General features: G+C 54.7%; 1 protein-coding gene across 2 annotated transcripts in view; it reads left to right on the forward strand.

Annotated features, from left to right (window-relative positions):
- Window positions 1–17,330, forward strand: part of Plxna1 (plexin A1) — a 43,543-nt gene extending 26,213 nt beyond the window's left edge. The window contains exons 17-32 of one of the 2 annotated variants that reach the window (XM_063237795.1): window positions 162–255; window positions 496–735; window positions 861–1,004; window positions 1,344–1,578; window positions 3,831–3,973; window positions 4,623–4,879; window positions 5,023–5,089; window positions 10,175–10,321; window positions 10,425–10,584; window positions 11,089–11,192; window positions 11,475–11,571; window positions 11,823–12,028; window positions 12,166–12,335; window positions 12,776–12,988; window positions 13,061–13,211; window positions 14,152–17,330. In XM_063237795.1, coding sequence (XP_063093865.1) covers window positions 162–255; window positions 496–735; window positions 861–1,004; window positions 1,344–1,578; window positions 3,831–3,973; window positions 4,623–4,879; window positions 5,023–5,089; window positions 10,175–10,321; window positions 10,425–10,584; window positions 11,089–11,192; window positions 11,475–11,571; window positions 11,823–12,028; window positions 12,166–12,335; window positions 12,776–12,988; window positions 13,061–13,211; window positions 14,152–14,247 — 2,524 coding nt within the window. In that variant the 3' untranslated portion in view covers window positions 14,248–17,330. The remainder of the gene's footprint in view (window positions 1–161; window positions 256–495; window positions 736–860; window positions 1,005–1,343; window positions 1,579–3,830; window positions 3,974–4,622; window positions 4,880–5,022; window positions 5,090–10,174; window positions 10,322–10,424; window positions 10,585–11,088; window positions 11,193–11,474; window positions 11,572–11,822; window positions 12,029–12,165; window positions 12,336–12,775; window positions 12,989–13,060; window positions 13,212–14,151) is intronic. The other variant, XM_063237796.1, reaches the window with a different exon arrangement.
- Window positions 17,331–24,105: the final 6,775 nt, after the last annotated feature.

Raw genomic sequence — 24,105 nt, forward strand, 5'->3', positions numbered from 1 at the left:
ATTGCTGGCTGGGAGCTCTTCAGCTGGACACCTGCTGGTAGCTACCTTACTGGCTTTGGCCTGACTGGTAGCTCTGGAGGGAGACTCTGTTTGGGCTGTGTGTCTGTCCCTTTCTATATGCTGGCCTGGAGCATAGAATGATGATTCCCCATGCCTTCTAGTGGTGGGACCCTCCTCACTGTCACCGGCACCAACCTGGCCACTGTTCGTGAGCCCCGAATCCGAGCCAAGTATGGAGGTGTTGAGCGGGAAAATGTGAGTCTACATCTATGCCCACCAGCCCCCGACTGGCTCATCTTGCCACACCCTAGGGCACATGTGGGTCTTCCTTGCTTGTGCCGGCCTGGGCCACCCATGGAGCCTGAGGCTGGGCTGCCCTTCCCTCAGCCCACACAGGAGCACCTTAGGGACACATCCTCAGTATAGTTCTGTCATGGGAGTGCTGCCTGCCCCTCTGAAGCATTGGCACAGCGTCCTTGTGCTCTCTCTCCCCAGAGCTGCATGGTGTACAATGACACCACTATGGTGTGCCGGGCACCATCTGTGGACAACCCTGTGCGCATGCCACCGGAGCTGGGGGAGCGGCCAGATGAGCTGGGCTTCATCATGGACAACGTGCGTGCCTTGCTGGTGCTCAACTCTTCCTCATTCCTCTACTACCCCGACCCTGTGTTGGAGCCCCTCAGCCCCACCGGCCTCCTAGAGCTGAAGCCCAGCTCCCCGCTCATCCTCAAGGTGAGCTGGGCCCCAGGCATCCCTCCAGCATGCATGGCAGAGGCTGAACAGGGTGGATGGCCCAGCGCAGGGTGCAGTCCAGGCTGGACTCAGCCTGACTGTCCCACTCACTGCCACCTCCACAGGGCCGGAACCTCCTGCCACCTGCGCCTGGCAACTCCAGGCTCAACTACACAGTGCTCATTGGCTCCACACCATGCATCCTTACTGTGTCAGAGACCCAGCTGCTGTGCGAGTCACCCAACCTCACAGGGCAGCACAAGGTCACGGTGAGTTCACTGTTCTGCCCACCTGGTCAGAGCAGGGCCCCAACACCAGACTCCTGGACCCTCCTGTCCCAACCAGGGAAACCCCAATACTAACTGAGCCCCAAATGTGCCCATGGACTCTACCATCCCACTTTCCACCTGCTGGGTCCCTGTTCAGCCTGGACAGCCCTGCTGTCCTGAGTCCCAGCATTTCCACCCATGTTGCCAGCCACTGTAGGCCCTTGCTAGTGGGAGGTCACTCACGGGCAAGTGCCACCTGGGTTTCAGGGATCTTGGCTTGTGGCCCATAGGTTCCAAGATGGACAAGGGCAGCTGCTAAGTCCCCTCCACCACCTGTAGGTACGTGCAGGTGGCTTTGAGTTCTCACCAGGTGTGCTACAAATGTACTCAGACAGCCTACTGACGCTGCCCGCCATTGTGGGCATTGGTGGGGGTGGAGGCCTGCTGTTGCTGGTCATTGTGGCTGTGCTCATTGCCTACAAGCGCAAGTCCCGTGATGCCGACCGCACCCTGAAGCGGCTGCAGCTCCAGATGGACAACCTGGAGTCCCGTGTGGCCCTCGAGTGCAAGGAAGGTCAGTTGGAGTGGTGCTCAGGGCTTGTCAGTCAGCTGGCATTTGTCTGTAGCCTGGCCCACCTGCTGGCTGGTGCCCTTCAGTGCTCAGCAAAGTACCCAGGAGGTGGGTGGGTCCTGGCAGAGTAGATCCCCCCTTATAGCCACACAGGGTCATGGAACCTCCTATGCCTCAGTCTTCTCATCTGCAGGATGGGTACAGTGGCAGCTCCCATACATCTGGGTCCCTGGGACAGCAGTGACCAGGGTGCAGTCTGGAGGGTGCTAGAACATGTGCACCCTTGTTGACTGGATTGTTCCTGTCTATAGCCTAGGGAAGTACCTCCCCTGCCAGCTTGCACTGGCATTTGTCCTTGAGCTAGCTATGCCATGCTCCTAAGATGGGCAGTGTGTCCATCCCAACCTTTGGGTATGTGTGGCAGATACCAACTTCAGAGGGGCACAACCTAGAGCTTTTCTGCAGGGCATATGTAGGGCACAGCAGCCAGCCTTCTGCACAGTCATTTCCTAGGCACGCGCTTGCCTTGGGTAACAGTGTGGCACAGTGCAAGAGCCTAGCAGTCCAGGGCACACTTGCTCAGCTCCCCTTGATGGCTGTCCCTGGCCTCATGGCTCCTCTTCCTTGGGCCTGAACCCCCCTCACTGCATCTACTAGAGAGAGCTGGACCCCAGCATCTGATGGAATATGGCCCAGGGTAGGGGATCCCAAGCACAGACCATAGCTATGCTGGCTGAGAGTTAGAAAGGGGTAGCAGGAAAGGACAGAAGGGGAACGCAGCTGGAACAGAGGACCCCATGGGGCTCAGCAGGGCTCCCCAGGACTACCTGTCTCTGCCTAGTCTGTCACAGGGAGGCCCATGTGCTTGTGACTGAATACTTACTCCAGCACAGGCCGGCCTCCTGACTGTCAGCCTGTGCACTGTGGGCTGTGAGTGCAATGACTGGGGTGCAGGGCCCCTTGCTGCTGAGCCTATGGTCCTGCTGTCCTTGGAGAGTTGTGGCAGCACCTGGAGGGTGGGGCTAGCTCTGTAGTGCACTGCAGGGAGCTGGGCTGGCCACTGGCATGTGGTACTTAGGCCTGTGTGATCTCGGCACTGGGCCTGCTCTGTGTACCCCACCTTCCTATAGAACTCTTGGCCACTGCAGAGAAGTTGTGGTTGTGAAGGAAAATGGAATGGTCTTGGTGATATGTCTGTGGGACATCGCCTGGTACTGTGCAGGGTGTGTGTGTGGGTATTCACTGTGAGACACTTGAACACTGGGCTGGTACTCATAGCCCTCCTGTATGGGGTCTTTAGCAGCTCTCATGGGCCTGGACCCTGCAACAGAATGTTCAGTCATTCTCAGAGGGAGAGTTGAGACAGAATCTCACTACATAGCCAGGTCTGCCTTTAAATTCACTATTTAGCCTGCTCTGGTCTTGAACTCAGCAGTTCTCCTGCCTCAGCCTCCAGGATGCTGGGATTACAGGCGAGCATCACATGTCCAGTGGGACTTGGCTAGTCTTAAAACTTGAGACCTGCATTTCAGGACCATCCCCACCTAGACCCAAGTGGCCCCCTGTTTGGGGGGGTGGGCAGTCCTGAAGGGACAAGGTGCGGATGTGTGGGGGGTGGGTGCAAGATGACCTGGGATCCCTTGGGTCTTGTTGTGGAGAATGAATGTCCACAGAGGCTGCCTTGGGGCTGCCAGACAGATCAGCAGACACCTGGCAGGCAGCAGTGCCAGGAGATGAAGGCCCAGCTCCTAATTAAAGCCCCACCATTTCAGGAGCCGCCCACTTTTCTGGCTCTGGATCAGATAGTGCATCCCTACGGCTGTGCACAGCTCACAACTCTGGAATGCTCCCTGGCTTCAGGCCTGCCCGCCTTTGTTCTGAGAAACAGAGCTGGCTGAGCGCGGAGTAACTGTGTTGGGGGGCCTGGGCCCCAAGATATATGGAGCAAGTGTCAGTGTGGGCTGCCGGGAGCCTAGGGTCACCCTGAAACCATTGGCCCTGGGACATTTGCTACCCATCACTTAGCCCCTGGCCTTGCCCACTCCCTGTAGTGGTACATGCTGGTACCCCATGGCTGCCTACCTTCAGGTGCTGGAGAGACAGGCGGCCTTGCCCAACAGTCCTAGTGCTGCTCTGTTATTATCTTGGGTACAATCCCCCCACTGCCCAGCAAGGCAGTGGACACAGGGAGACACCATGGTGGACCCTGGCCCTGAGGGAGGTGCAGGGGCGCCTGATGCCTTGCCTGGCCACAGCCTTTGCAGAGCTGCAGACGGACATCCATGAGCTGACCAATGATCTGGATGGTGCGGGCATCCCTTTCCTCGACTACCGCACCTACGCCATGCGAGTGCTCTTCCCTGGGATTGAAGACCACCCTGTGCTCAAGGAGATGGAGGTAAGTACACTGGCCGTACCTAGGCTCAGAGGGGACAATCCAAGTCTGCATGGAACAGTCCGGCTCCTTGGGGCTCGAGGCCTAGCCTAGCTGTTGGAGGGCAGTGGGCTGCACATGGTGGGGCACCCTGAAGCCTGAGGGCAAAGCAGGGGCCTATTTGGCATGGCTCCTCTCCCTCATAAACCTCCGCCTGTCTGGACCTGCTGCTCACTGGCCTGGGCCCCTGAGGTTCCAGAGCTGACCTGGCTAGCAAGCTCACTGCCTTGTGCGGAGCGGTGTCAGCCTGGCCAGAGTGTGCTGTGGCCGCTGGCAGGAACAGATGCCCTCAGAGCTGGGCTGCATTGTTGACATCCAGGTGGCAGGCTGTTGACCTGAGCACCATGAGGAATGGTCCCAAGCCCTCAGGCTCCATGTGTAGGCCAGAAACACCCTGCCTGTATGCTCCACCTTTCTTCCCACACCATGCTGGGGGCCTGTCGCCTCTCTGAACTTCATTCCCATTTTGGGGTGGAGCAGGGGTTCTATATGGGGCATCACCATAAGAGCAAGGAGACTGAGAATGCTGTCCTGGTATCCAGCAGACCCAGGTGGGGGCTGACCTGCTGTGGCTCTGCGGCAGCAGAGCATGAGCAGGCATGTGCTTGCCTAGGTGCAGGCCAATGTGGAGAAATCACTGACGCTGTTCGGGCAGCTACTGACCAAGAAACACTTCCTGCTCACCTTCATCCGCACGCTGGAGGCCCAGCGCAGTTTCTCCATGCGTGACCGTGGCAACGTGGCCTCGCTCATCATGACAGCTCTGCAGGGCGAGATGGAGTATGCCACAGGTGTGCTCAAGCAGCTGCTGTCCGATCTCATTGAGAAGAACCTGGAGAGCAAGAACCACCCCAAACTGCTCCTGCGCCGGTGAGCCTGCCTGCTGGGGTCCTTCTCCAAACAGCCCCCAGAGCAGCCAGTGCCTACCCGCCCTCGCCAGTGTAGGGTGGGGGTGGGGGTGGATAGCAGGGACTGTGCCGCCTGCTTATGACACACTCTTCTGTCTCCCCCAGGACTGAGTCGGTGGCTGAGAAGATGCTGACCAACTGGTTCACCTTCCTCCTGTACAAGTTCCTTAAGGTAGGCCAGGCTGGGGTCAGGTGGGATGCACGGTGGGAGGCTGGAGGGAAATCGGAGCAGCCACCTCGGGGAGGTGCTGAGGAAGTGGCCACTGCTGGAGATGGCAGGAACATCCCAGGACATGTATCTGCCCCATCGCCCATGAGTGCCCCTTCCGTCCAGCCCTCACCCAACCCATTGGAGGGTGCAAAGCTAACGAACGGCTGGGCTTTGAACACGGGCACCAAGCTCAGGGGAGGAAGGGCCTGGGCAGGGGCCTCAGAGGCTCTGGGCTAATCTGGGGTTCCCATTGTGGGGTGCTGTGGCTGCTTGAGCTTCCCCAAACCCTGGCAGATGGGCACTACCTATCCTTAGGAGAGACCATGGCTTGGCTTGGGTGGACACAGGCCCTGTGGGCTCTCTTTGGGTTGGAATTGGTTGAATTTGCTGCACATTAGATATTGGGACACAGAGATTGTGGTGTCTGACTCTTTAAAAAAAGCCAGAAGTCATGGTAAAGAGGCCTCTCATGGAGTATGGTTTGTGGTCAGTGTAATACATGCCCTTGTCTGCTCTCTAGGACCCCTGTTGATGCTCTGAGCTGCCAGTGACTGGCAGTGTAGCCAAATGGTCAAGGGCAGGTGCTGGTGACCACCTGAGTCCAGCATCTCTGCCTCTCAGGCTCTTTAGACTTCCATCCAGCTCCTGAGAGATGCCGTTGCACCCCCCTGCCTCAAAGGTGACAGGGTGACCAACTCACGGATGTCAGTCTGTGCAGGGCATTTGCTCGCTGGGAGTAGATGGTAGTGGATAAGAAGTGCAGGTGTCGGGGTGGGCTATAGTGAACAAAGTGTGGGTGGCGAGGGAAGCTCATGGGTCCCGGAGAGGTGACACATGGTGTGTGTGTGTATGCAGTGGTCCCTGGCACATGGTGAGTGCTAAGAAGTAGTGTGTTACTGTGCAGAACTGGTGAGATAGCTCACAGGTGGGTGCTTCCTGTGAATGAGGGTCAGCTTGGGAAGAGGTGTAACTTACCTCTGTGCTTGCTGAGTCGGGCTCCATAAACCCAACAGGCAATGTGGGTGCAGCTGAAAGGGAGCCATAACCAGGCCGAGCGGGACCAAACCACTTGCTGACTGCTGGATCCCAAGTCCACACTCAGAGGGACAGGGTGCAGTGCAGCACAGCTGGCCTGAAACCCCCATTGGGGCTGGATTCTGTCACCTGCTGGGCCATGGGCTGGGGCTCTGACCTCAGGAAAGCTGACTGACTTTTACCCAGGAAGTGTCCTGAGCCTGGCCTGGGCCTGAGCCCATCTACACTTCTGGCCTATGATCTTTGCTACAAAAAAATTTTTTTAAGATAGACTATTATTTAGAGCACCTTAGGCTCTAGTGAAATGGAGTCTGAAGTACAGAGATTGCTCATGTGCAGGGATTGCTTATGTACCCCGTTTCTGGCCCACAATCACTCAGCTTAGTAGTTTCACATTTACTGTGGTGCAGACAGGAACTGTGATCAATAGTAACTGAGTGTAAGAGTTTGACATGTGATCCTGTCTAGTGACGTGAAGGTGATTCTGTCCCACGAGGCTGGGCAGGCAGTGAGTTGCAGTCCACAGCTGTGAGGTCAAACAGCATGGTGCTGTCCTGACATTCAGTCACTGAACTCAGCACCTTTGCACTGACCTGGTATTCCCAGACCTTTTAAAATTTTTAAATTTTGAGACATTGTCTTCAGTAAGCTGGTTGATCCTCCTGCTTTAGCCTCCCAGGCGTGCATCAGCACCTTGGCTTATGCTAATGAAGAATATTTATATTATGATAAAACGCACATGAAGTTCACCACCTTCACCATTTTTAAATGCACAGGTCCATCTTGCCAAGTGCACTCATAGTACCGTGTGGCTGTTTTACCCTCCACCTGCACAGTCAGTTTCTAAAGCCGAATCAGTCTGCATTGGACACCCAACTTCTCGTCCCTGTCCTCTGCCCTGGCGACCCTTTCTGCTCTCTGCCTGCTTTCTGCTGTCACCTGTAGGGACTCCTGTAGGCCCAACTAGCCCATATGTGTCTTCTGTGACAGGTGTGTGTTACTCAGAACAATGAGGAAGCACCCCATTCCCATGTCCATCAGCAAAGCAAAGTCCACACAGCAATGCCCCTACCATTGTCAGTAACCCACTGTCACCTGTAGCATGAGGGTGTTAAATGGAAGACCAGAAGTAAACGATGCATGGATTTTAAATTGTGTGCCACTCTGGAGTGGACTTGCATGCCATCCCATCTGGAATGTGAACCATCCCACCGTTGGTCCCTCAGTTGCTGTCCTGGTGACCGGGTAGTTGACTCAGTATCGTAGGCTGGGTCTCAGGTAACCCTGTTCACCTAATACGCCAGTGAGGCTGGCCCTTCTGATGCGTAAGATGTAAGTAAGGACAAGACTTCTGACCGTGAAGTGGAGCGAAGGATGGAGAAATTCATTCTGTGTTTGCCATTGCACCTCAAACTAAAATTATAGCTATAGTGCTCCATGGGTGCTTAGATAGAATAGTCATTACATTTGTAGGTGCATGACTTGAGCAGGAAGTGTCTCCTGAAACAAGTGACACTGAGCCATTTACTGCACGCAGGGGTGCTTCCACTGGGTCCGGAATAGGCTTGCACTGTGTAGTGGAGTATGGGATCTTGGGTTCAGTACTGTCCATGGGTTCAGGCAGGTGTCCTGGTGGGTCACCGTGCTCACACCCCTCCTGGTTTAGAGCGTGATACCCACCTTTGCAGGTATTTGTCATGTGAGTTTCCTCAGTGTGAATGCTGTGTTGTTGATTTCCCTACTGCACAGTGACGGTGTCAGGAGAAAGGATCCTTACCTATGGCAACCAGTGCCCTAGCTGGCTTCTGGCACAGTGATCTCGCCTTGTTGCGTGCATGGGACAAAGGGTTTCTGGGAGAAGAGTGCGGGTCCACACTTGCACTTTAGCTGTGATATGTGCTGCTGAGTGCTGCCAAAAGCATGCCCCGAGTCAGGTCAGTTCCCACTATGGGCTAGCATTGGCTGTATTAGTCGCGTTTGTCTTTGCCTGTTTGGTAAGTGTGTATCGATAGTTGATCTTTAGTTGGCATTTCTTTTAGCAAAGTGAGCATCTTTTCATATGCTTAATCAGCCCCCCTTTTTTTCTTTGAAGCAAAGCTTGCACTTTCTTTTATCCTTTGCATATTTTTCTAGGATTCTTTAATATAGCAGTTTAAAAAAATACCCACTTTCATTTTTATGGCTCCTGTGATAGCCTAGAAATGATTTGTACTTATATGTGGTGCAAGGTAGCGATCCATCTTGTTTTTCCCACCAAATGGAGAAGTACTCTATCAGTGTTTATTGAAATGTCTTTACCTGGAGTATCTTATTAGATGAAAAGAGGTATTTTAATATTTTTATTTCTTTTTTGTGGAACTGGGGATTGAACCCAGGGCTTTTGCATTGAACTGCATCTCCAGCTCCCCACTTTTTTCACTTGACTTATTGTATTTTATTTTTTAATTTTGAGGCACATTCTCACTAAATTGCCTAGGTAGGATTTGAACTTGCAATCCTGCCTCAGCTTCCCGAAGTGCAGGAGTATCAGGCATACACCATCACTCGCAGCTAAAGTGGTACTTTTTCTTAGGCAGTTTCTATACATTCTCAGCTGGAGCTTGGAGGAGTGTGAATTCTTATTCTTTGCCCTCGCTGTATGGGAAACCAAGGCAGAGAGGGAAGGCGAGTCTCTTCAGAGGCCTTGGGTTCTGGGCCTCTCTCCTCGATGACCTCTGGGGAATCTGTGATGGCCCCAGAGACTGCAGTCCGGTTCAGGAGAGAATGGCTTGGCTTGGCCTAAACCTTTTCTGAAAAACTTCAGTTTATAGAAGTAAGGTATTAGGGTCAGATGGATCTGGATTTGAATCCCAACTTCATCTATGTTGTGACCTTGGGGCAGTGACCTCACTCCAACTACCTTAAGACATTTAGCTGTAGGCCTTTCCCATTCTGCAGAATCCAGGCCCGGGAGTCCTCTTGTCCCTGGATCCCTAGTGTCAGATGGCATTTCCAGGAAGCACCCCCATGGATGGCCTCCCCTCTCTTCCCTCCCTGCTGACTTAATGAAGCCAAGTTTGCAAATGAAACGTAATTTCAGAGACAGGCGTGTTGTTGAAGGTCTCAGGATGATCTACGCTTGCGGCCGTTCCTAAGCAGCTGTCTCTTTAATTACTGCAGATGCTAACGAGGTGCCCAGAGCATCTGGTTACAGGGCCAAAGCTGCCTGTCTGCCAGGCCCGAACGAATGGGAGGTGGGCACTCAACCTGCCAATGACAAGACAGGCAGAGGTGGTGGTCAGGGGCAGCCCCCAAGGGCTGAAGGACCTGGCTGAGCACTGCCTGCGAGCCCTTTGATTTTGTTCCGCCGATGTGAATCTCTTCATTCTTCCGCTCCTTACTGGGCACTGAATCTCCATATTCATAGATGAGCCCAGGAGCCTAGCCCTCAGGCAGCAGTGAGAAAGACCCAGAAAGGCCATGGGCCTGAGTGGGCTCCTGGTCACTGGGACAGTGGTCACAGAGACCCTGAGGCAGGAACAAGAGGTGACCTTCATGCCAGTGGTGTGGGGTCCAAGGGCCTGGGTAAGTGCAAATTCAGGGTAGATCTAACCAAGTGCCCACACCACCCCATCAGCCTTGAGGCCTGGACTATGGACTCTTGTGCCTTGGTGCTGGTGCCACCTGCTGTCCCCTGGGGTCATGGCTCTGCCTGAGGAGGGTGCTAAGAGCATACTCTTGAGTGACTGATAGGCTCCAGCTAGGGGAGGCCTCAGGACAACGTGGACCCTTCACTCTTGCCTAGTTGCGTGGGTCCTCTCCTTGCTCCCCAGGCTTATTTAGGGTCTGACACTGACTTGCAGGGGTTCAGTCTCTGCCATGTATCTCTTCCTGCTCACTCTTCCTTGATCCCTGACACAGGAACACAGTTGCCGCCTGAGCTGGTACGAATTGCTTTCCCTCCTCAATGGGAGGGCTGTGGGCCTTGAGAGCCTGGGCTCCTGGCCACTTTTCATGCCCCTGTCCCCACAGGAGTGCGCAGGGGAGCCGCTCTTCATGCTGTACTGTGCCATCAAGCAGCAGATGGAGAAGGGCCCCATCGATGCCATCACGGGGGAGGCACGTTACTCCCTGAGCGAGGACAAGCTCATCCGGCAGCAGATTGACTATAAGACACTGGTGAGCATGGCAGGGCCTTGTGTCCAGGCCCTGACCCTTCTCCCGCCCCCAGCCAGTGAAGCCAAGAGGTGGGAGCTGATGCTGCCCCTCCTCTTCCCCATAGACCCTGAACTGTGTGAACCCGGAGAATGAGAATGCGCCTGAAGTGCCGGTGAAGGGACTGAATTGCGACACGGTGACACAGGTCAAGGAGAAGCTGCTGGATGCTGTGTACAAGGGAGTGCCCTACTCCCAGCGGCCCAAGGCAGGGGACATGGACCTTGGTGAGCAGAGGGGCTGCTGCTGGGCTGGGGTTCTGGGAAGGGTACCCTGGTATGCCGAGGCATGAGTGGGGTGTGTTGGGGTCTCGGGGCTGAGCTTGGTGGGGAGCTAGGCAGGACTGTCAGTGTCGCTGGTTTGGTCTGTGGGAAGCCATGGGGGAAGGGGCAATGGGGCTGGGCTTTCTAGCCAGGACAGAAGTTGTGGGATGGATGCATCTGGGGCTGGGGCCACACAGGGTGTGAGGGAGGATGTGGCAGGGAGCAGGGCTCTAGGGTCCTGCAGCAGCCCTAGAAGGCCTGGGGTCAGGGCTAGCATGATGGCTCAGGTTCCTGGCTGAGGAGTAGAACCTGGAGCCCATAAATTGGGACTTCCCCCTTGCCCTGAACCAGGGGCTCGGGCTGCTAATGCCCCCAGTGTCCCCTGCCTTCTGGGAGGCCACATGTGGGTGGTAGTCAGGAGGAAATGAAGCCTTGTAGCCTCACTCTCCAGTGTCCTGTTCCCTACAGAGTGGCGCCAGGGCCGCATGGCACGCATCATCCTGCAGGACGAGGACGTCACCACCAAGATTGATAATGACTGGAAGAGGCTGAACACGCTGGCCCACTATCAGGTGACCCTGTCTGGCTGTGTGTCTCTTGGGCACCACAGCAGCATTGGTGTTAGTGTCGGGATTGCTGGTGAGAAGACAGTCCAGCCTGTGGCTGGCAGCAGATGGTCAGGACGGGCAAAGGTCCTGGGTTCACCATTCTGGGCACTGTTTCAGCAGCCTGGCTCAGGGTGGTGATGTGACCCACCTCTGGGCTTGGGGCAGTGGTGTCATTCAGGCCCCGAGGGTGGGCAGGCATCTCCATGGCATCCTGTGGATCATTATGTCCCCACTCTCTGCCCTCAGGTGACAGATGGATCATCAGTGGCGCTGGTGCCCAAGCAGACATCTGCCTACAATATTTCCAACTCCTCCACCTTCACCAAATCCCTCAGCAGATATGGTAAGGGGCAAGGCAGGGACAGGGCAGCCCTTGACCTGGACAAATGCCAAGACAAATGCCAAACATGGTCATGGCCCACATTTGCAGGCTGGTGATTGTGTCATGCCCCATGCCATGTGTCCACCCTGTAATGCTGCCTCCTAGCCTCAGCCGTCTCCAGCACCCAGGGAGGTGGGTGCAGGTCCCGGGGTTCAGATGAGGCAGGCCTGGGTGCAGCCGTACAGGTGGGGACACAGGCCACCCACTGACAGGTCCGGGTCCCACAGAGAGCATGCTGCGTACGGCCAGCAGCCCCGACAGCTTGCGCTCACGCACACCCATGATCACACCTGACTTGGAGAGTGGCACCAAGCTGTGGCACTTGGTGAAGAACCACGACCACCTGGACCAGCGTGAGGGCGACCGAGGCAGCAAGATGGTCTCAGAGATCTACCTGACCCGGCTGCTGGCCACCAAGGTAGGTGGAAGCCGTGTGGGAATGGCATGGCACCTGCTGAGTGTGCTGCCCTGCTGGGCGCTGGGAGCAGGCCCTGCTCAGGTGCCCTGGGGGTTGCTGGTGGCGCACTAGATCTTTGCACCCTTGCCTGCCTGCAGGGCACACTGCAGAAATTTGTGGATGACCTGTTTGAGACCATCTTCAGCACAGCACACCGAGGCTCAGCCCTGCCATTGGCCATCAAGTACATGTTTGACTTCCTGGATGAGCAGGCAGACAAGCACCAGATCCACGATGCCGATGTGCGCCATACCTGGAAGAGCAACTGGTAAGTGCTCGGTGTGTCCCACACAGCTCAGGGTGCCATGGTCCTTGCCCCAGTGATGACCAGGGATTTCAGTTTTCAACTTCATTTGGTGGCCTGTGTTGGCCATCTCTGTGGTGGTAGTATGGACCCAGGGCTGGGAACTCAGCTCCAGAGCTGAGCTATGGGTCCCTGCATGGCATGCAGGCCAGGAGCAAGGACAGTGTGTAGGTCCAGGTCTGCATCCTGGATGCTACGATGTAGGGGACCACACACACCCTGAGCATGCTGTATGAGAGGTACCAGGTAGCAGGATACAGTCCCCACCCTGGGACCTTCTTCTGTCAGATGGCACCACACTGTTTTTGGAAGCCAGGGTCAGGAGGCCTGATCCTCCTGTGCAGTTCAGAGGGGAAGTGGGACCCTAGGGCAGTAGCTGACCTTCCAGGCCTGCATGTCTGCAGCCTACCTCTGCGCTTCTGGGTGAATGTGATCAAGAACCCGCAGTTCGTGTTCGACATCCACAAGAACAGCATCACGGATGCCTGCCTGTCGGTGGTGGCCCAGACCTTCATGGACTCCTGCTCTACATCAGAGCACAAGCTGGGCAAGGACTCACCCTCCAATAAGCTGCTCTATGCAAAGGACATCCCCAACTACAAGAGCTGGGTGGAGAGGTAGAGCAGCAGGTGTGGGGAGGGGCTGGGAGACACGATCGGGGCAGGGCCCTCACTCCTGGCCACTCATAGGTACTACGCTGATATCGCCAAGATGCCTGCTATCAGTGATCAAGACATGAGTGCCTACCTGGCTGAGCAGTCCCGGCTACATCTGAGCCAGTTCAACAGCATGAGCGCCCTGCATGAGATCTACTCCTACATAACCAAGTATAAGGATGAGGTGAGCTGTGTGTAGGCAGAAGGGTTGGTTGTCTCTGCTGGGCCCTGCCCTTCCTGCTCAAGGTTCGTAGGGTCACATAAGAGGGGAGAGGGGGTGGCTGCACCTCCCATCTCCAGCAGGACCTGTGCAGGGTTCACAGGGCTGAAAGAGGGGGCTGGCTCCAGGAGGCTGCATCCTTTTGTGTTTCTGCTGACTTGGGATGAGGCTGGAAGCCTCCCTGTCTCTGCCCATGAGACAGCTGACTCCTGGGCTATGTTTGGGAGCCATGGGGCACAGGCAGGGCATCTGTAGTCGGTTCCAAGGCACTGAAGCTGGAGTGGGCTGGGTGGCAGTCCACAGGAGGATGCAGGAGATGACTGGGGCTGACTGGGGAGGCAACCCTTTCTGTTAGTGTAGGCTTTGGGCCACTTAGCCTACTTCCTCGAGTCAGGCAGGGATCTTGGAAGTTGAGAAGCAGGGGGCCAGGCCTGCTTGCTGCAGTCAGAACTGGTGAGGCTGGGTGGCTTCTGGGTGACCCAAGTGAGAGATCAGGCAGCCAGCTGGAGGTGAGGAACCCATAAGAGACACTGGTCTGAGGTCCAGATCTTTAGGTTCAAAGGCAGCAGAACTCTAAGCACCCTATTCAGTATGGAGGTCACTGCTGAGCAGAGGGGTTTTCAGGCCAAGGTTAGGAGGTAGCACCTACGAGACAAGGGCAGAGAGGACAGATGGTGGTGCGGGGTGGCTCAGGTGACAACCAAGGAGGAGGAGAAAGACCAGCATTGGGGGTCCCAGTGACCCCAGAGGCTGAGGAGCAGAGGAGCCCTGTGTCCATGTAAAAGTGCAGAGAAGTCCAGGAGGGAGGGATGGAAGGGCCCTGTGTCATGCACACTATTGGTGACAGGTAGCTATGCTGGGTCTCCTCTGAGCCCTGCCCTCAACTTCTCCGCTGTACCTGTAGATCTTGGGGGCCCTGGAGAAGGATGAGCAGTCGAGGAGGCAGCGGCTACGCAGCAAACTGGAGCAGGTAGTGGACACGATGGCCCTGAGCAGCTGAGCCCGAGCCGGTGACCACCCAGCAGGAGGTGAAGCCAGAGGCCTGCAGAGCAGGGACCCTTGGAACCAGCTATGCCCAACATGCTGAGAACCAGGAGGTGCTTGGGGCTGGCACACAGCTACCATCTTCCTGGCCCCCCTTCCTGGGCCTTCACGGCATGGCGGAGCTTTTGTCAGTGTGGTGTGATGGCACCTGCCTGGCCACCTCTGCCCAGGGACCTTTGCTGCCTGCCAGAGCTGCCTGGGGCCTTCACAGGAGTGGAGATGGCCTCCATGGCATGAGGCCAGGGCTAGAGCCCCACATCCCCAGAAAGGGCAGGAGCCTGCCTGTTCCTTGGAGGCAGAGCACAGGGCTGGGGTCAGTAGTCATGTCCTCTTCAGCTGCTGCCAGCGGATCAAGTCTGAGGATTGGGGCCCAGCTGACAACCAATGGGCGGGGCACACGCCTGGGCTGGTGAGATGAGCCGAAGCCATCTTGCCTTCCATGTCCAGCATCCCATGCTCGCCGCCCCTCACCATCCTCAGATTCACCGCGTGCTCTGCGCGGCCAAGGCTGGAGCGCCATGTCCACCTGCCTGGGAGGCTCTGTCCCCTCCTATGGAGGGGATGCCTGTGGCTCTGAGGGACTCGTGGATGGACGGACAGGCAAACCCCTCTGTCCTCAGGGCTGTGCCTCTGGGAGCTGCCGGACCTGGGGCTCCAGCCACAGAGCGCATGTTCCCGTTATTTATTCCCCTCTCCTCTTGCTCCTGAGCGGTAGCCCGAAGGTGGGCTGAGATCCAGACTGCGGAGCCCTTGCTCTCTGCACCTTCCCCCATGGCTTCCACTTTGGCCCTTTCTGAGCAGTGGGACACTGGGGACTGTTTGGTTTTAAAGGGAAACAGGAAACCCCGTTGCCCTCTGCCTGGGCAGCAGGAATGCTGGGCCCTTCTGGCCTGGACAGCTTGGGCTGCGACACCAGGCAGGAACTAAAGGCCTGGAGTTGGCTGCCACCCCCTTGCCCCAGTGGGCAAGTGAACAAGTTTTTATCAGAACCCTGTACATATATATATATGTGTGTGTGTATATATATATGTGGCTCTGGCCTCATCTCCAGCCCCAGTGGGGTACTGTATAGTTACAAAAGGAGAATTCTGAAAAAGCAGTTTAGAAGAAAGCCCAGGTGGTGGGAGAGCACTACCAGGTGGCAGGAAGAGAGTGGTCGGGTTTCCGGGGCAGAGCAGTGCCTCGAAGCCTGGCCGCCTCTGCCTGGCACCCTACACTTGCTGTGGATGAAGGAGTCGAGAGCCCCAACCTGCTGCCGGCCCCTGAGAGTTTCTGGGGCGCGTAGGGCCCATGGATTTGCATGATTGTGCTAGCGTTTAGTCTGAGTTGATCTTTTTCAAACTGCAAGTGTTGAATCTAGAGGTGGTTAGACCCTTTTTAATGTTTTTTTTTTAATTAATCAGTCACTTGTACAAGCATACAAGCAGCCCACCCCCTTTTCGAGTTCACTTTTTCGATGGTACTAAAGATTCTAACGGACATTAAGGGACAGCTAACTGTGGCCAGCCCCAGCCTCAGTGCTGAGGGCAGCATGCCTTGCACCCACAGGCTTCCAGCCCTGGGGTCCCCCCACCTCAAGCCACGTGAGCCAGTTGTGGCTCCTGGGAGGTCAGGTCAGGAGCCAGTCCCTAGTGAGGGGGTCATTGTGCAGTTGGTGAACTTCTGACTCAGGGAGCCCTTCCACCCCATGGGGCGCCGAGGGGCCTGGGCACCCCACTCCAAGCTGCCTCCAGCCCTGCTAATTCCCCACAGGCCGGAGCTAAGGCTGGCCTGGCCGGAGATGTAACCCTAATGTCCTCCAGGATTCCCTTCCCTGGTGTACCTGTGCATTCTCATGCCGTGCCTCATTTTCCCCTGAAGTCTTCCCTGGACATGAGCTTCAAAGTGAAGCCCACAGTTCTTCCAGTCCCACCTGGGCTGTGCAGGCCCCTTGGCTCCCACACACCCCTCAGTGCAGTTCCACCCTGCTCTTCCCCAGGCCTCTGGGCTGTTCCTGCCCTGCTCGGTTCAGCCAGGTGGCCTCATCCTTGTGGGCAGCATTGGTGGGAAGTAGAAGGGTGTGACCACCCATCCCTGCCTGGCCCGACTTCCATGGGGCCCCTGGCCACAGCCAAGCTCATGGCATCTGCTCGCAAGCACTTTAGCAAATCTGTTTACATACACGTTGATCCAGCTAATTCTAAGCATGCTGTGAGAGAGGACAGCGGGTCTCCCTCGAGTGTCTCTGCGGGGCCCACATCACCTGCCAGATCCTGGGCTTGAGCCCTCATTTCCTTTTGTCGCTAGTCTCCATGATCCCCAATCTGTAGCACCCTCGGATTTGAACTAAGCACCCTGTGTCACTTCCTGCTGATTTGCTGGGTGCTGCAAACTCCGAGGTGGCCTAGAGCCCTGGTCAGAGACTACTTCTGCTCCTCAGACTAGGGTGGGCGCTGTTGGTATTGCTAGCCACTGTGGTCCTGCTTCTCCCAGCTGCTCCCGCCTCTCCTAACACTAGGCTCCCTTCCCTAACCCAGCCTCTGGGTGTGAGGCTGCCAATACCTCCAGCTGGCCCTGCACCACCTGCCTGTTCTCCATTGGCCTGGGGGCCACAGTGGGTGGCATGCAAGAGGGGCCCAGGTGCCCCAGGATGCACAGCATGAAGCCCCAGGGGTGGCCGGTGTCCAGCCCCTGCCCCTCCAGTCCCCTTGCTGAGGGCCCTGCCCCCACGTGTCCTTCCCAGCCCAGATCTGATAGCTCACTTGTTGGTGCTACACAAGCTAGAATAGATATATTTAGAGAAAGAAAAAGATATTTTTAAGACAAAGCCCACAACTAGCTGTCCTTTAATGCCGCAGAACCCCAACCCAAAAGAAGAACGGTCACTTGTACGGGCTGAGCTTCCGGCCCTCAGCGCTGCCTCTCTGGAAGCAGCACTGCGGGCTGGTGCTCTGCCCGCTGATATGTAAATATACAGCGGTTTCCTATTTTACTGTTCTTCAGATTTAGTACTTGTAAATAAACACACACATTAAGGAGAGATTAAACATTTTTGCTAAAGCTTCTGGCTCTGGGTTTTCTTGCTGTGAAGTGTCTTGGGGCCTGGGACTCCTGGCTAGGTGGTCCAATGGCAACAGCAGGGTGACACAGACACACTCAGGACAGCCTGGGAGAGACACTGCTGTGGCTCCTGCCTGCAGCCCCTGGCAGGGCAGTGGGTTGAGTCACACCATGGCTGGCACCTGAGAACTTCACAGGCTGAAACAGGAGGATTGCTGTGAGTTTGAGACCAACCTGGGCTACATAGCAATACTGTCTGAAAACATCAAATAGAGTCATAGACACCTGTTCCCCATGACTACAGGTGTTCCAATTCCCCCAGGGAAGATGCTGGGTCACTGGGATGGGACGCCTAGCCCTACTGACACATCACAGTCCTCAGCTGAGACTGAAAGATGTCCCTGCCAAGCCCCATTGGAGGCACCCTAGGTGACTCACACATTGGGCACCCCAGCTCGGAGCCTGGTCCCCAGCCTGTCACAATGGGGTGGGAATCCCTGTCCCTTTGTTCAGTGCAGATTCGCAGCTTAGCCCAAGTTGTCTTGGGATTCTGCCGTAGACAGAAATGCTTTCTTATCACAGTAGCTGCATGGAGTCTGTCATAGCCAAGGAGCCTATGAAGGAGCTGTGGGCCTTTCTAGCAGACTCTGCTGCTCTCATGGCAGTGAAGGTGCTGGGGCAGCCTCTGCAGGGGTGGAACCCTGGTCTGGGGCAAGTTCCAGGCTCATTTCTTCACTGCAGATTGGGTGGCCACACTATCCCAGAGGCTGGGAGTGGCAATTGGCTACGAAGATTCTAGTGTCGAGATGGCCACAGAAGGTGGGGTGCATCCCTGCACTGCTCATCTCCTACATGTCCGGGCAAGGCTGGTCCATGCCCATGGTGCACTTGAAGATGTTTAGCCGCTGTCTGATCCCTGCCAGTGAGGGAAGCTGGCCTCCCCAGGGTCCTGTGAGGTTGGGGTCATCTTGGCTGAAGACCAAGAAGCTGTGGCACACACGAGTCACCCAAGACGCTCTCCATTCATTCCCAGGGCCCTGACAGTGGTTCATAAATCATGTGCTCCTCCTGCTCCCGAGCAGGCCCTTCCTGACAGCCAGGACTACAGGCACTAAGCTCAGCCACTGGCTCAGTTTCTAAAGAGAAATCAGGGTAATCACAAAATTGCATGGGAAACAAATTTAGCAAATGTGGTCCTCTTTGGAGGTGATGTGGCCTGGATATTGATTCCCTCGCTCCCAGCTTTCCAGCACAATCAGCCCTGCCTCGGTTACCCTCTTGAGGTCCCCAAGGGAGGGCAGCCCCACCATCGCTAAAATCAGGCGGTGGCTGCAATCAGCCCTCACTTGCTCTAAGGTGATCAGGCTTAATTATGCAGCAGCAGCGCCTTGTGATTGCTGCACTCCCCACATCAGCTCCAAGGCCCTAAGACCTTCGGCTATCAGGGCTGGCTGGGATTTGAGGCTGCTGGAGCCATGTCAGGGGCCTGTGCAGGGTGGAAGTGCCCACTCGGTGCATTGAGAGTTCTTGGGGCTCCAGAGTAGCCATGGCTGGGGCAGAGGACAGAATGCTGATGGTGGAAGGGACTAAAAACAACAACAACAACAGTAAATAAGGTGACTGCAGATGGACCCAGGTGCCATAAGGAAAATAAAGGGTGGCAGGGCATTGCTGGGAGTGAGTGAGTGGGTGGGAAGGACAGTGGAACTAGAGCTGCAGGACTAGAAGAAGTCAACCACAGCGAAATCATCAGGAACAGTGTTCCCAGGGGCTGAGGGCCTGGACAGTTTGGGAGCAGGGAAGGCCGCCTGTACCCTTCTGCCCTTGGGTACCTGTTGCCTGCCTGCTTCCTCTGCATGTGGGCTGCATGGAACGTATGACTTGTTCTTATCACCTCACTGAATCACTGGGGCTGGGGCCACACTAGCTGAGTGAGGGTCCCAGGGCACAGCCCAGCCACAGGGACAAGCACACAGCAGACCTTGATGCTTCTGGCCTGGGCACAGGGAGTGATCATTTCTGCACCGACATACATCTCAATGCTGTGAGGTGAGGCCTGGGGACAAGGATGTGGGATCACTTGCCAAGTACACAGTGCTGCCTGGGTGGTGCCAGATGCAAGCTCTGTGACTCAGTCGCCTCTGTGGGTTAGGCTCATCAGAGAGGCCCGGGAGCTTGATGTCTGGAGCCTGGTGCAGAACCGAGGTAGCTGACTGCCTGGTCAGTGAAGCACGGGGTGCCAGTTACACAGAGGTTCCTACGGGGCTACCACCAGCCCCTCGGGATACTCTCCCAGCTGGGCTGCTGGGGAAACTGGCATCATAGAGGCCATCATTGCATCTGGCTGAAAGACCACAGCAGGAAATACCTGAGCATGTCTCTTGTTAGTGCTCTCAAATATGGGGGAAACTGAAACTGGAGTGGAGAGGGAAAGAGACAGACTGACTGCTTGGCTCGTGCAAACAGAAAAATCCAAGGCTATGTCTGCCCTCTGGCATGGTCTGATCCAGCTGCTCCAATGAGGTCACCAGAGGAGGAGTCTGTCCTTCCCCTCTGTCTTCTGTGTAGGCTTCGTTCTCAGGCCCAAATTGGGGTCAAGGATGAATCCCAGCTCTGGATTTATTAGTTTAGCAATCCCATGACTTGACATGCATCCAGGTAGGGATTTCATTGGCCAACTTTAGGGCACATGTGTCTCTTTGAACCAATGATTCTGACCTAAAGGATGAGGTGCTCTGATTGGCCAGATGCAGGTCACATGCCCAGAGGGTATTACTTGCACTTTGGGCCCTGTAGTAGGGAACTGCACAGGAGTGGAAGTGTCTGGAGCAGTGCTTGTGTTCTTCACGGCATCCAGAATGGATAGCAAAATGGGGAGCTTGCAGCAGCCCTACAATTGATTACCCAATCTCCTCCCAGTGGCTTGCAAGTGCCAGCTGTGCACTTTGAAAGCACTTAAAATGCCTGTTCTGTCTGCCTCCCAGCTCTGCTTGTGAGCCCAGCTGGGCAACCAGGCTGCAGCTCTCCACAGTCCTTGGTGATCCCAGCCAGGCAGAGGATGGCAGGCAGAGTGGATGGATAACAGAAAGAGGTGATATCTGTCTGCCTGTGGGAGGCCATGGACCAAGCACACAGCGTTTCTGTATGAGGGCTGATGCAGGGATCGCTGTTACGGATTAAAAACTGGTGGTCAACTTAACGCCAGCTGAATTAAATCAGCATAGTGCTGAGCATAGATGTTCCACCTGAGGAAAGTTGCCAGCATAAATAGAGACGTGGAGAAGGAGAAGCTAGGTGTTGTGGGTTCTCCTACATGTCGCTGTTTGAGCCATTGGTTCTCCTGGAGGACTGCATCATGATTAGCTTCCCCAGTGTGAGTTCGACCATTGTCGTTGGAGGAGCTCAGGACCTTGGTGATGAGAGTGGCTGTGTTTCACTTTCGGGGAGCTCTGGTCCTTACATAGAGCATCACTTCCTGGCTCCAGAGGGGAAGACGTGTGCTGTTTAATCTCCAGGAGAAACTTGTCACGCTGGCTTCCTGGCATGCACTCGACTGTTCTTATCGTCGGAGGAGCTCGGGGTCTCTGTGTCACTGAGGATGGCTGTGGTGCTTTTCAGAGCAGCCCTGGTCTTTATTTATGAGCGTGACTTCTCAGCTCCAGTGTAGAAACCTACCAACACAGCTCCTTCACCCCGCTGACACAAATTTTCTAGCTTCCACTGCTGACCGTTGGGCCTTCCCATCACAGATCTGTAAGACCGATTGGCATGAGTCCTTGTAATGGGCTCTAGACCTCCAGTTGGACTAGTGGGAGGCATTGTCATGGGCTCTAGGTCTTCATCTGGACTCATGCAGGACACTGCTGTGGAATCCAGGTCCTTGGCTGAATATTCTGGGTCTTTAGTGTTGTGGACAGATTTCCTGCACTTTCTTTTGTTTAACTCTGTGTGACCATCATAAAATAATAGTATAAATTCTGTGTCTTGATTATAGTTGTTCTATAATTGGCTCTAGTCTGGGTGACATCCTTTCTTCTCTGCTCCCCCACCTACCAGCCCTGAGGTCCCCCTGACACCCATCGTCGCTGACCCTCCCCAGCTACCTGCCCACTTACACCAAGGACTCCATCCATTGATTGTCCATTCACTTACCCTACAATGCACCATTTCGCCCTTTCTCTCCAGTCAGCCAGGCTAGGCTGAGACAGAGCTGTGAGGACCTTGCACACCACAGTGTCAGTTTAGTTGGCTAGAGCACTGTGTAGGGAGTCAGTAGAGCCCACTTTTTTATGTGATGAATGATCATGTGACCTTGGGGACTGTGTCTGTTTCTTGACCCCTTTCTTTCTGGCTACCTTTCCCTGCCTCTAAAGTGAGCAGCTTTGTTCTCTTGCCCTCTTCTGTTGTGATGTTCCTGCCTTGGAACTGGCCAACCATGGATCAAAACTTCTGAAACCATAAGCCAAATAAACCTGTTAAAGTTGCCAGTGTCAGGAGTCTTGACCCAGCAATGAGACAGCTAAACAGTACATGTTATGGTGTAGAGCTAAAATATTCACCAAAGGCTCATGTGTTCACAGGTGGTGCTTTTCGAAGGTGATTCAGTTACGGAGGCTGATAGCTGATTTGCTGTTAGGAGGTGGGGTCTGGTTGGAGGAGGTGCGTCACTGTAACACAGACAGAAGCAATTGCTACTCTCATTTTTCCTTGCACCAGCTGGAGGGGGTGTGTGATTTGGCCCACAGTTGTCCATCCCTTCCCATCCCTTCTCTTTGCTCCCCCTCACCCCTCCCAGTGAATGGGGACAGTTTGCTTCATTGTCCTCCCTGGCTATTAAACCTCCACTCCAACATGAGTGCAGCGAGACAGGAAGCGCGCTGCCCCTCCGTCCCTCCCCTCCCGGCACTCACTCCAGATGTTGCTGTTGTCTTTGTGAAGAAGGGAGGGGGAGCCTTGGAGTGTAATCAGGGCTCTGGACCCTTTGTTTGCACACCCAGCGTTCACAGCAAGCTTTCATCCCTACCTGTCATGCCACAGGCCTGCAGGTCCTATACAGGCAGCATCCGCAGCCACTTCCTGGGTTTAGTCTCCCTCCAATGTACTGGATCCATGGCCTGCCACACAGGCCCTGTTAAAATACTTGCTTTGGCTGTAAACCTGTTCATGATGTACTTCTCAGGTAGTATGGGCTGCAAAAGTCCTATAAATCTATGTGAGATTTTTATCCTGAGTAGTGTGGACAGAGGAGTCATTTCAAAAAAGAGCAATAAGCACTCAAAACTGTTACCAAAGAGCTTCAGAGGCTGCACCAATGAAGACCAGGGGCAGAAACATGGTGCCCAGCACAGTTGACCTACAGTGCCCAGCACAAAGTGCCTTTGGAAGGTGATAGCTAGCAGTGGCAGTGACCAGCAGCTGGCTGTGTCAGCTGTGGGCATCCAGCATTACCTGGTGTCATTTGGTGACATCAGCACTGCTAGCAGAGCGGCCCTTTGCCACTTCATGCTTTCCATTCGCATTGAGTAAAAGGACCCTGGGCTGATAGATCTCTCTTTCTAAGTTGTGGGTGTTGGCTGTTGTGTTCCAGCAATGAGGGAAGTGTGAAAGATAGGACCTGTGGAAAGGGTTGAGCTCACAAGTGTTGGTGAGGTGTGAAGAAATCAGAACCCTAGTGCTATGCTGGCGGGAAAATAAAACAGTACCGCTGATGCAGAAAATGTGGTGTTTCCCTTGATCAAACATGATAAGGAGGGGAAGTGGGGTTAAAGGGAAGGGAAGGGAATGGGAAAAAAAAGAAACAGCAAAATATATCATGTGCAGGTACAGATTCCCTATGATGAATGGCATCATTATGTGTATCTAAAATGTACCAATAAAATTTTTTAAACATGAAACTACCCTCTGACCCAGCCATGCCTCTTCTGGGTACAGACACAAAAGGATCCAGCATAGGGATTCACACAGCCTTTATCAGAGGGGAAGGAAATGTGGGCGCCTGCACAGCATGGGGGAACCCTGAGGACGCTGTGCTGCCCGAAATAACCAGACATAAAAGCACAAGTCCTGTGTGATGCCACTCACATGCGATGTCTGGAGCAGTCAGATTCATAGAGAACAGAGTGTGAGCGCTAGAGAGGGGCAGGAAAAGAGGGAGTTAAGTTTCCACAGAGACAAAATTTTGGATTTTGCAAAAGGAAAAAAAGATCTGGAGCTGGATAGTGGCTAATCCTCAATGATGTGGATGTGCTCAGCACCTGGAAAGTGTCCCCTTGAGGTCATGTGTGTGTTGCCCAGCACGTTTGAAATCCACAAGGATGGGAAGAATCTGGCCAGGGAAAACAGAGTTTCATTAGTTAGGAGGGGTCAGGTCTGAGGTTCTGAGGCCTGATGGGGTGTTGACAACAACATGTCTTATGTTCAGAGGATCTCAAATATTCTGTCATCCTAGTAGTGACAAATGACTGAGGCTGTGCTATGCTAATTGGCCTGTGTGTCAGGAAGATCCTAAGCTTTGTCTTAGGTCCCAAGCTATTTTGTGAAGAAGGAAAGGAAGGCGGGGAGAGATCTGTTGGGAAACTGAATTGGGATCAGGATTTAACATTTTTAAAGGGAGAATAAAACAGAGTTCATTAAAAAAGAAAGTTGTTGAACGCTATAGCATTAGATTGAATTAAAGTTTAAGGTTTTTCTGCTTTCCAGCAGTGCAAGTTTACAGCCACTTCACATGATTAAGAAGCTACATAAAGGCCAGACATGGTGTTGCATGTCTATAATC

The sequence above is a fragment of the Cavia porcellus genome, unplaced genomic scaffold (genome assembly GCF_034190915.1).
Source record: "Cavia porcellus strain 051 isolate PalLab524CR breed Dunkin Hartley unplaced genomic scaffold, mCavPor4.1 scaffold_27, whole genome shotgun sequence".
In the NCBI taxonomy this organism is placed as follows: Eukaryota; Metazoa; Chordata; class Mammalia; order Rodentia; family Caviidae; genus Cavia; species Cavia porcellus.